The following is an 11,935-nucleotide window of genomic DNA, read 5'->3' on the forward strand; positions in this document are numbered from 1 at the left end:
TGTGTTCTTCAAAGTAGTTTATCTGCAGCTGTCAGATAAACGCAGTGGAATAAATAGAAATGGTCGGATTAGTTGACAAGAAAACCACAGAACATGACCAGGCTTAGGCTCAAGTCTGAAATAAAGACTGGAAACATATGACATTCAGTTTGCTGTGGATCTTTATATTTCTCTATTTTGATACAAAATACTTTCACATAGTTGCCTTTTTTAACAAGTCTTCTCTCCACAAACATTCATCTCTTCCACACAGGCCTTTCCATTGCAAAGTACAAGCAAAACAGCTGAAAACAATGCACATTTCCACTGAGCGCCAGAGAGACATCACACTGGCTCAGTCGAAATACAAAACCGACCTCAGGCTCTGAAAAACAAATCCTGATCCCAGAGATCAAATGGATCTGTGGCTGGAAAATGGATCATGCAGCAGAATCAGCTACTGTTTGGGTTGATGCTGATTGGCTGTGGCCCGTGCTTCAATGCAGCAGTGTGACTCAGCAGGTTCAGAGGGATGCTCCTCTCTGCCCATTAGCCAATGAGCAGAGTTAGTGCACACCCCTCCCACTGTTTCGTCATCCCCAGCCTGCGATGGATCAATCTGGGTGTGTGAAAGCGACCAGAGAGAGGCTGCAGATGTCCATACCCATTCTCTTTCAATTTGAAGATTGTCATGTTTTTTAAAAATTACATGCAAAGATGCATATAAGATGGAAATTCCATAAAAATTATTCAGGCATGTTGAGACTTTTAAAACCTCCAACAAAACAAATCCTGCTGTTTAACACAGGTGGCCCATCAGGATAACATTTCACACGTGATGCAGCAGGTTAGTTCAGGTGGAATCTAATGTAGTAATTATTTTAAATGGTTTGTCATTTAAAGGCGAAAAGCAGCTTTTATATCGCTCATCTCACTGCAGACCCCTCACACTCTGGACACAATCTGTTTAAACTCCCCCCCTCTGGATGGCGTTACAGGTCACTGTGCACCAAGACAACCAGGCACAAGGACAGTTTCTTCCCCTGGGCTGTCATTCCGATGAACACTTGACACACAACAGAATGACTTGACGATAGCCCTCAGTGCAATACCTGTGTATATACATTGTATAGATTATACAGCTTCGTACAGGTCTCTATTTTTAAGTGCTCTATTTGTATTCCTATTTATTTCATCTCACAATCGTTTACTGCCTGTTTATATTGCTTAGTTTGTTGCCTGATAATCCTGGACTTTCGGCATACAGCAAAAGGTGAACCAGCAGAAAGTTGTCATAGCTTTAAAACTAAAAGAATGAAATCATAGTGAGTTGATAGTGGATAAGTAGATCAACACAGCTGTGAAGTCAACCTTCTTCCAGATTTAGTTACTAAGACTACATTCACACTGTAGGTCTTAATGCTCAGATCGGATTTTTTGCCGAAATCCGATTTTTTTGCGCTGTTGTTCACACTGTCATTTAAATGCGACTGCCATCTGTCTCGTGTGAAAGGTATACGGTCCTGAGGTGACCCGCATGCGCAGAAGAGGACGTGATGTAAGATGCAGCGTACTGTGTTTGCAGAAATAAAAATGGATGCGGCTCGTGATAGCACGTGCATAGCAATGTACCAGTTAATGTGCAACCGAAATAAAGAAATAAGAAGAAGAACATCAAGAAGGAGGAGAGCACAAATATTGCTTATGGCCTCGCCTCCTCCAGCGCAGAATTGTGACGTCTGTCGCATTTCAATGACATAAAAATTGCATGAAATGCGACATGGCCATTCAGACTGAAGTTGCATTGCAAAACATCGGATATGTATCCAATTTAGGACCACATATGAAAGTGGCCTGAGCCAGATTTGAAAAAATCAGATTTGTGCTGTTCACACTGTCATAAGGAAATCAGATATGGGTCACATTTGGGCAAAAAGATCGAATTTGAGTCACTTCAGCCTGCAGTGTGAACGTGGTCTAAATCACCCCTCTCTCACCTTGAGATGGGACACAATGCTGTAGCTCCTTTCCTCATAAGTATAAGTAAATTAAATCATCTAACCCAGTTTTGGCCTGTCCTCACTGGTTTTCAAAATGTTACAGACCTGACAGCTTTTTACTCATAGCTTAAGACATTCATTCATTCATTTACACTGGTTTTTAATACATAATGCAGTGTCATACATTCTATTTAATCTAGGTCATGTGGCCAGACGCTGAGAAAGAAATTTGATTAGATAAGCCTCCCCCATTTCTGGTGCAAATACGTGATGTCTGAGTATCTCTCCCTTGCTACATTGTTGCAGTCAAAGCAGCCCTACCATTCACAATGTTAGGTTATTTCTTAGTTAGATAGATATTCAGAGATCTGTTGTATTAGAAGATGTTAGTGTAGCCAGGATGTCTTCCTCAGGCTGTTAAATGCAAGGTTAGTTAAAGCAGAGAAAGGCTGCAGTCAGGGATAAATGTTATTATGACGGTAAAAGTAACCATAATATTTTTCTTAATGTGAATTGTTGTGTTAGTGTTTTTAGATACACACACATAATCAACATTCACACACATTATTTTCTTCATGTTTTGTCTACTGCTCTGCTCAGCTGCCAAGGTGGCATATCAGGTGCCGTCACGGTTTGACGTAGCCTGTGTAGGATGGGGCTAGCCCAGAAGGATTAATATTGTATAGGGTTCTTGGGTCGGGGTCTTGCTTCTTCTGGGCTGCCTGCGAGCAGCTCTGGGGGTGGAAGATGCCTGGATGTGTAATGTTAATTCTTGCCTGTGACTCTTTGAATAAACCAGCACGGTTATATTTTTTTATATACTCAAGTGGTCCGCTTCGTCTCTATGAGTTCCTGGTTTATAATAGAATAAAGCCTTTAACAACAACCTATCTGTGTTAAAGTGGCTTCTCCACTTTGGTATAGCTCAAGTCAAAGCAAAGGAACAGCTTGGACACTGAACATGATCTGAGAGTAGCTCTGTCTACTATCAGCCCACACATTTAAACTCTTGTCAGAACTAAAGGACAGCTACAGCTATCTCATTAGTTCACTGTACACTTGCTTATGTAACCCAGTGCTGAAACACCAGTCAAACCTGGAATAACTATACAGTTATTAACTTTGCAGAGTGATTAAAGGACTAATAAATATAGGTTAAAATGGGTTCATCAAGGGATTATTGATTGGTGTTGGGTGGTGGTGAGAAAACCAGTGCAACTGCAAAAGTGTTTTGTGACGGTGCGAGCAGCCAACCAGCTGAGTTGGTGGGCTCTCTTATCAGCCAGTGGGGTGGTTGTCCCTCCCTTGGGAGCGCACATCCTGTTCGAGCTCGACATCGTGTAATACACTTGGGAGCCTTATGGTTGCAACACATAAAATTTGGAGAACTTGTGAAACGGGAATATTGTGGAGTAGACATTTTGAGCTGAAGGGGGGTTGTGGACCGGCCGGGACCTGGGAACCCACACCTTTGTGTTTTGCTAGCACATGTTACCCCGCATTGGTGAGTCATATGTGTGTGTGAATGAAATGCATTAGCTTGGATGCTATGTACCGCTAGCTGCGAGCTAATTAGCGCTAGCTACCTGTTAGTGTAACCTGAATGTTACTTGAAGATTTGTTCAAGATTTGTGAAGGTTTTAAGCTGTTATGTTAGTACAGTTATTTGTTAATGTTCTATGGTGCTAATAAGGTTATAATTGATGTTTCTACTGTAATGAGAGTACAAAAGTGCACTTTGCATGGAGTTTCATCAGATTCTCCTAGCGCTTGGTAACACTTGAAAGGAATGAGATAAGCGGGACTTTACAATGCACTTGTGAAGCTATTTTACTTCCATCTGATGTGTATTTACTATGCATGGTTACAAATGGTAATTGTTAATGTCGAATATGTGAAGGTTAATGTTGTACAACTTGAGAAACTAACTTGAAGTGCTCGATAGTAGCCTTTGGCTATACACAATTAGTTTATAGTGAAATCAAACTATGGTGTTCTGGCCTTTCCATAGGTCAGGTTTTTTGTCTTAGTTGGATTCAAACGGAGCTACTCTGCAGCAGCTGAGGATCGACACCTCTCCAGTACTGGATGGCGAGCCTGAGCCCAAGGAACCGAACTCAGTGGTAGCTAGTAACTACACTGGTTACAAGACATTGAATTGAACAGGACACTGAACAGACTTAAGACATGAACGCTTGAGCTCAGTGAGGTTGGATGGAGAGCGTTTGTGAACAGCAGTTTTCAGTTCTTTCCACAGATTCTTGATTGGATTCAGGTCTGGACTTTGACTTGGCCATTCTAACACCTGGATATGTTTATTTGTGAACCATTCCATTGTAGATTTTGCTTTATGTTTTGGATCATTGTCTTGTTGGAAGACAAATCTCCGTCCCAGTCTCAGGTCTTTTGCAGACTCCATCAGGTTTCCTTCCAGAATGGTCCTGTATTTGGCTCCATCCATCTTCCCATCAATTTTAACCATCTTCCCTGTCCCTGCTGAAGAAAAGCAGGCCCAAACCATGATGCTGCCACCACCATGTTTGACAGTGGGGATGGTGTGTTCAGGGTGATGAGCTGTGTTGCTTTTACGCCAAACATAACGTTTTGCATTGTTGCCAAAAAGTTCGATTTTGGTTTCATCTGACCAGAGCACCTTCTTCCACATGTTTGGTGTGTCTCCCAGGTGGCTTGTGGCAAACTTTAAACGACACTTTTTATGGCTATCTTTAAGAAATGGCTTTCTTCTTGCCACTCTTCCATAAAGGCCAGATTTGTGCAGTATACGACTGATTGTTGTCCTATGGACAGAGTCTCCCACCTCAGCTGTAGATCTCTGCAGTTCATCCAGAGTGATCATGGGCCTCTTGGCTGCATCTCTGATCAGTCTTCTCCTTGTATGAGCTGAAAGTTTAGAGGGACGGCCAGGTCTTGGTAGATTTGCAGTGGTCTGATACTCCTTCCATTTCAATATTATTGCTTGCACAGTGCTCCTTGGGATGTTTAAAGCTTGGGAAATCTTTTTGTATCCAAATTCGGCTTTAAACTTCTCCACAACAGTATCTTGGACCTGCCTGGTGTGTTCCTTGTTCTTCATGATGCTCTCTGCGCTTTAAACGGACCTCTGAGACTATCACAGTGCAGGTGCATTTATATGGAGACTTGATTCCACACAGGTGGATTCTATTTATCATCATTAGTTATTTAGGTCAACATTGGATCATTCAGAGATCCTCACTGAACTTCTGGAGAGAGTTTGCTGCACTGAAAGTAAAGGGGCTGAATAATTTTGCACGCCCAATTTTTCAGTTTTTTATTTGTTAAAAACGTTTGAAATATCCAATAAATTTCGTTCCACTTCATGATTGTGTCCCACTTGTTGTTGATTCTTCACAAAAAATTACAGTTTTATATCTTTATGTTTGAAGCCTGAAATGTGGCAAAAGGTCGCAAAGTTCAAGGGGGCCGAATACTTTCACAAGGCACTGTACACTGGTTACAAGACATTGAATTGAACAGGACACTGAACAGACTTAAGACATAAACGGATTTGCAGACACTGAAACAAAGGACTGAATTTGATTTTATTTTGTTTTGTACGAGCGCTCATCCTCAGTTAATTCCTTTTCCAATGAATGTGAATTTTTTTCTCCATTCATTTAAAATATAAAATTCAACTGTTTTACCATTAATTGTGTTGGTTGTTTCACTGTAGTTATTCATTTCTTGGCTCCCACGAATCTGGAAGATTCTGATCAGAGAAACTCCCTCTTGTACTGGGCTTTGTAGTGAAAAAAAATACCATAGTCACTGGTCACAGAAAAGTATTAGACAATTTATAACACTAGCAAAGAGTGTTGTACTTATAAAAGTGATTAACCTTTTTTCAGTCATAGATTAACATTGGCTCATAATTGATATAAAATGAACAAATACAAAATAATTGGAGTGAAAAACCAAGAGCAGTGTAGATGTTCCTGAGTCCTTTTGCTGTTGGTCATTCCAGGCTTGTAGTCAAAGGTTTGTTCTGACATCAAATATCTGTATTCATTCATACTATTTGAAAAAGTCAGTATGTATTTTGCTGTTGTTAAAGAAAAAAAACACAGCAGTAAGGAGGACCTGGATTTATGTGTGTCAGCAGTGCTTCAAGCTGTGGATCACATCTGTGTCTGCCCACTGTCTGCATTTCTCAGCCATCTTAGCAGACTCTGCAACAGCACAAGCATATGTATTTAATAACAATAAATAACCTAATCAAACTTTCAGAAATTATTCAGCATTTACATACCTCTGTACAAACACCATGTTACCTTAACTAAAGAGTTGACATGAATTATGAGCTTTATTTTAAATAAAGAGCTTCGTGTCTACTTTGCTGGCTGTTAGCATGCCGAAGCCTAATACTGTATAAGGCTTCAACATGCTAAGTGAGCCGCGATTCTCTTATAAAAGTCATTCAGACCGTTCAAAATTTATTCAGTGTTCACCTGCCTAAGTATAAACACAGTGTAACCTGAACTAAACAGTTCATATGAATTGTCATGAGATTTACTTTAAATAATGAGCTTCGTGTCTACTGTGCTAGCCGTTAGCAGCCTATTGTAGTGTGTCTACTCCGCTAGCTGTTAGCACCACCGAACTCCTTTGTGCTGTACTGTGCAAGCTAATAGAATTAATTAGCCATGACTTGATTATAAAAGCGATTGAGACCATTCAAAATTTTTTCAGTGTTCACCTGCCTGAGTATAAACACAGTGTAACTTGAACTAAAGTTTTCACATGAATTATCACGAGCTTTACTTTAAATAATGAGCTTCGTGTCTACTGTGCTAGCCGTTAGCAGCCTATTGTAGTGCTATGAGGAGGTGAGCCACTGTCTCCTGCAAAATAAATTGATATAAGCTTACCTCGCGACAGTTCCATTCTGATATAATACTTCTTCGGTCAGGCTTCATCAGAAAAGTACAACGTGTTTGAGAAAAAAGGCATTAAGCTGCTGTCTAGCAGAGCAAGTTCTCTGTGTTTGAAAGAACAGCCGTGTTGTCACCATATTCACCGCAGAGCATGTGAATGAACGGCGGTTTGCTGTCGGTGCACCCACTGCAATGTAAAAAACCTCCTGGTCAACAATTGACAATTGAAGAAAATCTGTAAGTCCTATCAAAACAATGTGAGCAGCAGGAGGCTTCAACAAAAATGCTGATCACCTCTATGTCAAGATATTCCAGAAAATGAAGAAGCAGTGGAGATTTACAAATGCCCCAGCTTTTGCTTTGAAGGGATTTTCTGAATCGTTTTTTTCAATGGCCGTCTATGGCACAGTGAGATGGCACTCTCTCTGGAATGTGCGATGTTACGCAAATACCATTCATCCCATCACAATAACAATAGCATAGATAGATTGTGACAATTTTCTCTACCATTTTCATCCATTATATGTGTATAAAGTGTAAGGATGGCAGAATAAGAGCAGAAAAACGGGCAAGAAATTGTTGAAAAACCACAGACAGACCAGCTAGAGCGGGGAGTCACGTGACTCAGAGGGTGCCTATTCAAGTCAGTGGAGCCATTCAAAGTGAATGAAGAAATATGCAAAATATAAATGTTGATTATAAAACAACGGTAAAAGATATCAAGAGGATTGTTGTACCATTGGTAGCTGAACTTCTCACGAGTTGAATAGAGTTGAAATACTGTTTCTAGCCCAAGGTATGCCGGAGATATTAAGGTTCAAACTTTCCGATTCATTTCCAATCAGAGCTGAAGATTTGCTGAATAGTTATTAGTTGAAATGGTGTATTTAGCTGAAGGTATTCTGAAGATATTAAGATGTGAAAATTTGTCCCATTCATTTCCAATAGGACAATTTTTGTGAAAAAAGCTGAATTTATTAAAAAGTATGAAAGTTATAAAAAAAGTTGAGTACATGCCATAATGTCCTCAAAAAGCTGAACAATTTGATACCAGAATGGGTTGTCTAGCTGAAAGTATGTGGGAGGAGATGAGTGGCGAAAAACATATGGAAGAAACTATAATGATTTGGAAAACAAGAGTGTGGCTGCATAGCATCCACACAATAATAATAGTAATAAAAATGGAAAATGAGTGTGGCTGCATAGCATCCACACAATAATAATAGTAATAAAAATGGAAAACGAGTGTGGCTGCATAGCATCCACACAATAATAATAGTAATAAAAATGGAAAACGAGTGTGGCTGCATAGCATCCATACAATAATAAAAATTGGAAAACAAGAGTGTGGCTGCATAGCATCCACACAATAAAGAACAGGATAACATAGTATGGATGCTTTTCAGCATGGTCATCTCAGGGGGAGGCTCCTTCAGTCCCTATATCACACAGTGGGGTGGACTGAGTGACAGCACTCAGTTTCCATTGTCAGTGAATGGGCAACTGTCAATAACCCAGGGCTGTGTCTGTGTATGTGCTCAGAGGGCTCAGCAGTGCAGCTGTGCACTTTGGCCACGAGGAGGCTCAAATACAGTCGACAGGCATTCTAGCACTCACAATAGTGAAGAAACTTTAATTTACCATATTCCTCTGTCCAAATTATGATATGAATCAGCACCACAATCTAATCAATTGTTCCATGGCCCATACCCTACCTATCCAGAACATTTAATCCAAATCTGTTGGCTACTTTTTGAGATATGCTTTTAACAAACATATAAAGAAGTACAAACAAATAAATGCTGGCAAATACATAACCACCACCCTTGGTAGAGGTTTTGATAAAAATAATAATGTTAGAACATTTTAATAAAAATCAGATTCTTCTCACCAGCTTGGTGTTAGGTATCTTTCTGGGCATGGGTACATCCACTATGGGCAGCTCAGCGTATCTGGGGTAGGCCTGGGCCATGCAGTTGCTGGGTGGACTGCCTTCAGGGATGATGGCTATGATCTTCACTCTCTCACAACCCTTGACAGAGCAGAAGGCATACTGCTCCTTGTCATTATGGGCCTGTATCCTCAGGAAGAGCAGACTGCAATACATACAGTAAACCTTTAGATGTCATGCACTTCCTCTGATAGTACCACAGGAAAAATGACATTGTGAAATTTAGTTTTCTCTTTGCTAACAAATGAAATTACAGTAGTGAGGACATATAGGACCTATGCTCATGTCATCATGAGCTGACATGAGCAGTCTTCTGACCTACTGTTATAGACATGTCAGCTGTTACAGTAAAATCTTATCAAAACTAATACAAACTATGGTAATGACCACTAGAGAATTGTAGTAAAGCAGAATAACCCTTTAATTTGAATATATAGTGGGTTCAGAAAGTATTCAGGGCCTTTCAAGTTTTCCACATTTTGTTAGGTTTTAGACTCATCTTAAAGCTACAAGCAATATTGTTCATATATTCTTCTTTTTAGTAGAATTATGTGCCCCCTCAATTACATTACTTCGATGCCCCCCAGCGGAATGTGTTGTAGTCTCCACTAACTTAGTTACTGTATTTTCCCTCGGGACTCTTGCTCTTATCACCCCGGTTTGGCACCTACTGGAGCTGCATTGATAGTTATGAGTTATTTGCATTATTTGCATGCCTCTTTCTCTTCAAATGTAGAGTACCTACCTGTATTTACAGTTAACATTAAGCAGGGCAGTCAAGTCGGTGAGATACACTATTTTAGTGCCCAGCTGAATACTGCCCAATAGCTTGGTGAATTTCTCTCCAAACTGTGACACTGTGTAATGGTGTCATGCTCATGGGTGAAGCATGGAGCCAGCAGGGAGGTGGGGGGGTGGGGGGTGGAGGTGAGTGATTCTAGTCTCATGCTAGCATTAGCTAGATTTTGAATGAATCCTTGTTGTAGCTTTAAAATGGATTCAGTTCATTTTTTCATCAATCTACAGTGAAAACAGTTTTTTGGACTGTTTTGCTAATTTATTGCAAATGAAAAAGCCATGTGATCTCTCTGGGGCAGTAGATCAAGCCAACACAACATTGTCAGTAAGGATCTCTTAAGTTGAGTGTGTCACTGTGTCTGACCCAGTGTCTTCCTCCCAGTAGTAGTATCCTCTGGACAAGTGGGAGTGGTTGACCTTCTCCTTCTGTGCTGTCCTCATGAAGATGCCGGTCTTGCGAGTTTGTTTTGTCAGGTGATTGTGGATGTCAGAGATGATAGTGAAGTTGGTGCTTTGTGGGTAGCAGAGGCCCACGCTGATCCAGTCATTTCTGAAACAAAACAAGCAGAGCAATATGTATATTAATTTTAGAGCAAAGCCTTTTCTCACCTCTAAAACACATAGTAATGCCAAACATGATTATTTCTATCTTTGTCTAATCACATGAAAATCACATGAACTGTAAAGTCATAAAATAAAAATGGAAAACATTTTGAGTTTTTAGTGCTGGAAAGGCATTTGAAGACTAGGTTGTTCTAATCCATTAGAAAAGTTTGGTTGCCACTGTAATTCTTTTTAAATTGTTGAAATACATCTTAACTTTGCACCGCTAAATACTCAGATATCCTGTATAGAGAGAGAGAATCTTTATTGTCATTATGCATAGCACAACAAAATTTCTTCCAGCAGCTCTCGTCTTAAAAGGCACATTATTTAAATAAATAACGCAAGAATTGTACAGTCAATATAAGAATTAGTGATGCACCGAAATGAAAATTCTGGGCCAAAACCGAAACCGAAAATTTAGGATGCATTTGGCCGAAAACCGAAACGAAACCGAAAATGGCTTCTTTTAAAAACTTCAAATTTTTAAAACACGCTTACTCTATAATTGTGTGTGTATATACAGTGGGTACAGAAAGTATTCAGACGCCCTTAAATTTTTCACTCTTTGTTATATTGCAGCCATATGCTAAAATCATTCAAGTTCATTTTTTTCCTCATTAAGCAGGTTTTTCTTTAGGAACAAAAGTTGCTCCGCTTTTTTGGCTGGAGAGACGGTTCCTCTTCTCATTAAGCACATGAGATGCTGCACTGAAGAGTCTCTCACCGCTGACATGCTTTGTCGTTCATGGGGAGACACGTCATATGACAGCTCCAGCGTGAGTGAAACCTAACCTGTGCTGCGCCAGGATATGATGGGCGGGGCCGGGCGGGGCATTTTTGGCGACTTTTTTTTATTCCGGCCCGAAATAAAAATGGCCTTTTCGGCTGAAAATTTTCGGTGGCCGAAATTTCGGTGCACCCCTAATAAGAATATGAACAGATTAAAATGAAGATGTGTAAGACCTAATCAGGTCAACGGCATATTAGCAGCAGAAGAATATAGTCCCATTCTAAAGTGCAGCTCAGTGCAGATCTCAGTCTTTAAGAAGAGGTGAGCATGGGTGTGCAACTGCAGGAGTCCAGTGTTCTATCTGTAACTGTCTGTGGGGGGGACGTAGTGTGTGTGTGTGTGTGTGTGTGTGTGTGTGTGTGTGTGTGTGTGTGTGTGTCGGGGGGGGGGGGGGTGGGAGTTATAGAAAGCCTGGGGATGAAGCTATATATTACAGGTAACAGAAGAGAAAGCAAGCGAGTCATAGAATGACAGCTACAGTATTGTACAATTTGCGCTTCATCGTCATATTTATATCCTCTTCAGTAAACTGAGGAACATGATTATCATCCCCTACTCTGCCCTTGGATAAACGACTCCTTGTCCAACAGGAAGCAGAGTAAGTCAGAGTGGGGGACCACCGTCTCTGACCCTCTGTCTCTCGGCACTGGACCTCCAAAGGCAGTGTGCTCTCTCCACTGCTCTACTCCTTTACCATGACTGCGCCCCCCTGAGTGACTTCCTGAGTCAGTCTTTTTAAGTTCACTGATGACACCACATTAATCAGTCTTATCACTAACAGTGATGTGTGCCTACAAGGATGTAGTGGATCTGTCTCAATTTGGTCAAAAGTCAAGGTCAAAGTGTTTATTTGTCATATGCACAGTTAGGAAACATGTTTCCCTGTACAATGAAATTC

The 11,935-nt window shown here is 40.5% G+C and overlaps 1 protein-coding gene across 5 annotated transcripts in view; it reads right to left on the bottom strand.

Moving 5' to 3' along the window:
- cemip (cell migration inducing hyaluronidase 1) overlaps nt 1–11,935 on the bottom strand; it is a 403,506-nt gene that overhangs the window by 14,112 nt on the left and 377,459 nt on the right. For all 5 annotated transcript variants that reach the window (XM_020618886.1, XM_020618887.1, XM_020618884.1 and 2 more), the window contains 2 exons: nt 10,006–10,191; nt 8,784–8,988 (listed from right to left, as the gene is read on the bottom strand). In XM_020618886.1, coding sequence (XP_020474542.1) covers nt 8,784–8,988; nt 10,006–10,191 — 391 coding nt within the window. The remainder of the gene's footprint in view (nt 1–8,783; nt 8,989–10,005; nt 10,192–11,935) is intronic.

The sequence above is a fragment of the Monopterus albus genome, unplaced genomic scaffold, assembly GCF_001952655.1.
Source record: "Monopterus albus unplaced genomic scaffold, M_albus_1.0 scaffold210.1, whole genome shotgun sequence".
NCBI lineage: Eukaryota > Metazoa > Chordata > Actinopteri > Synbranchiformes > Synbranchidae > Monopterus > Monopterus albus.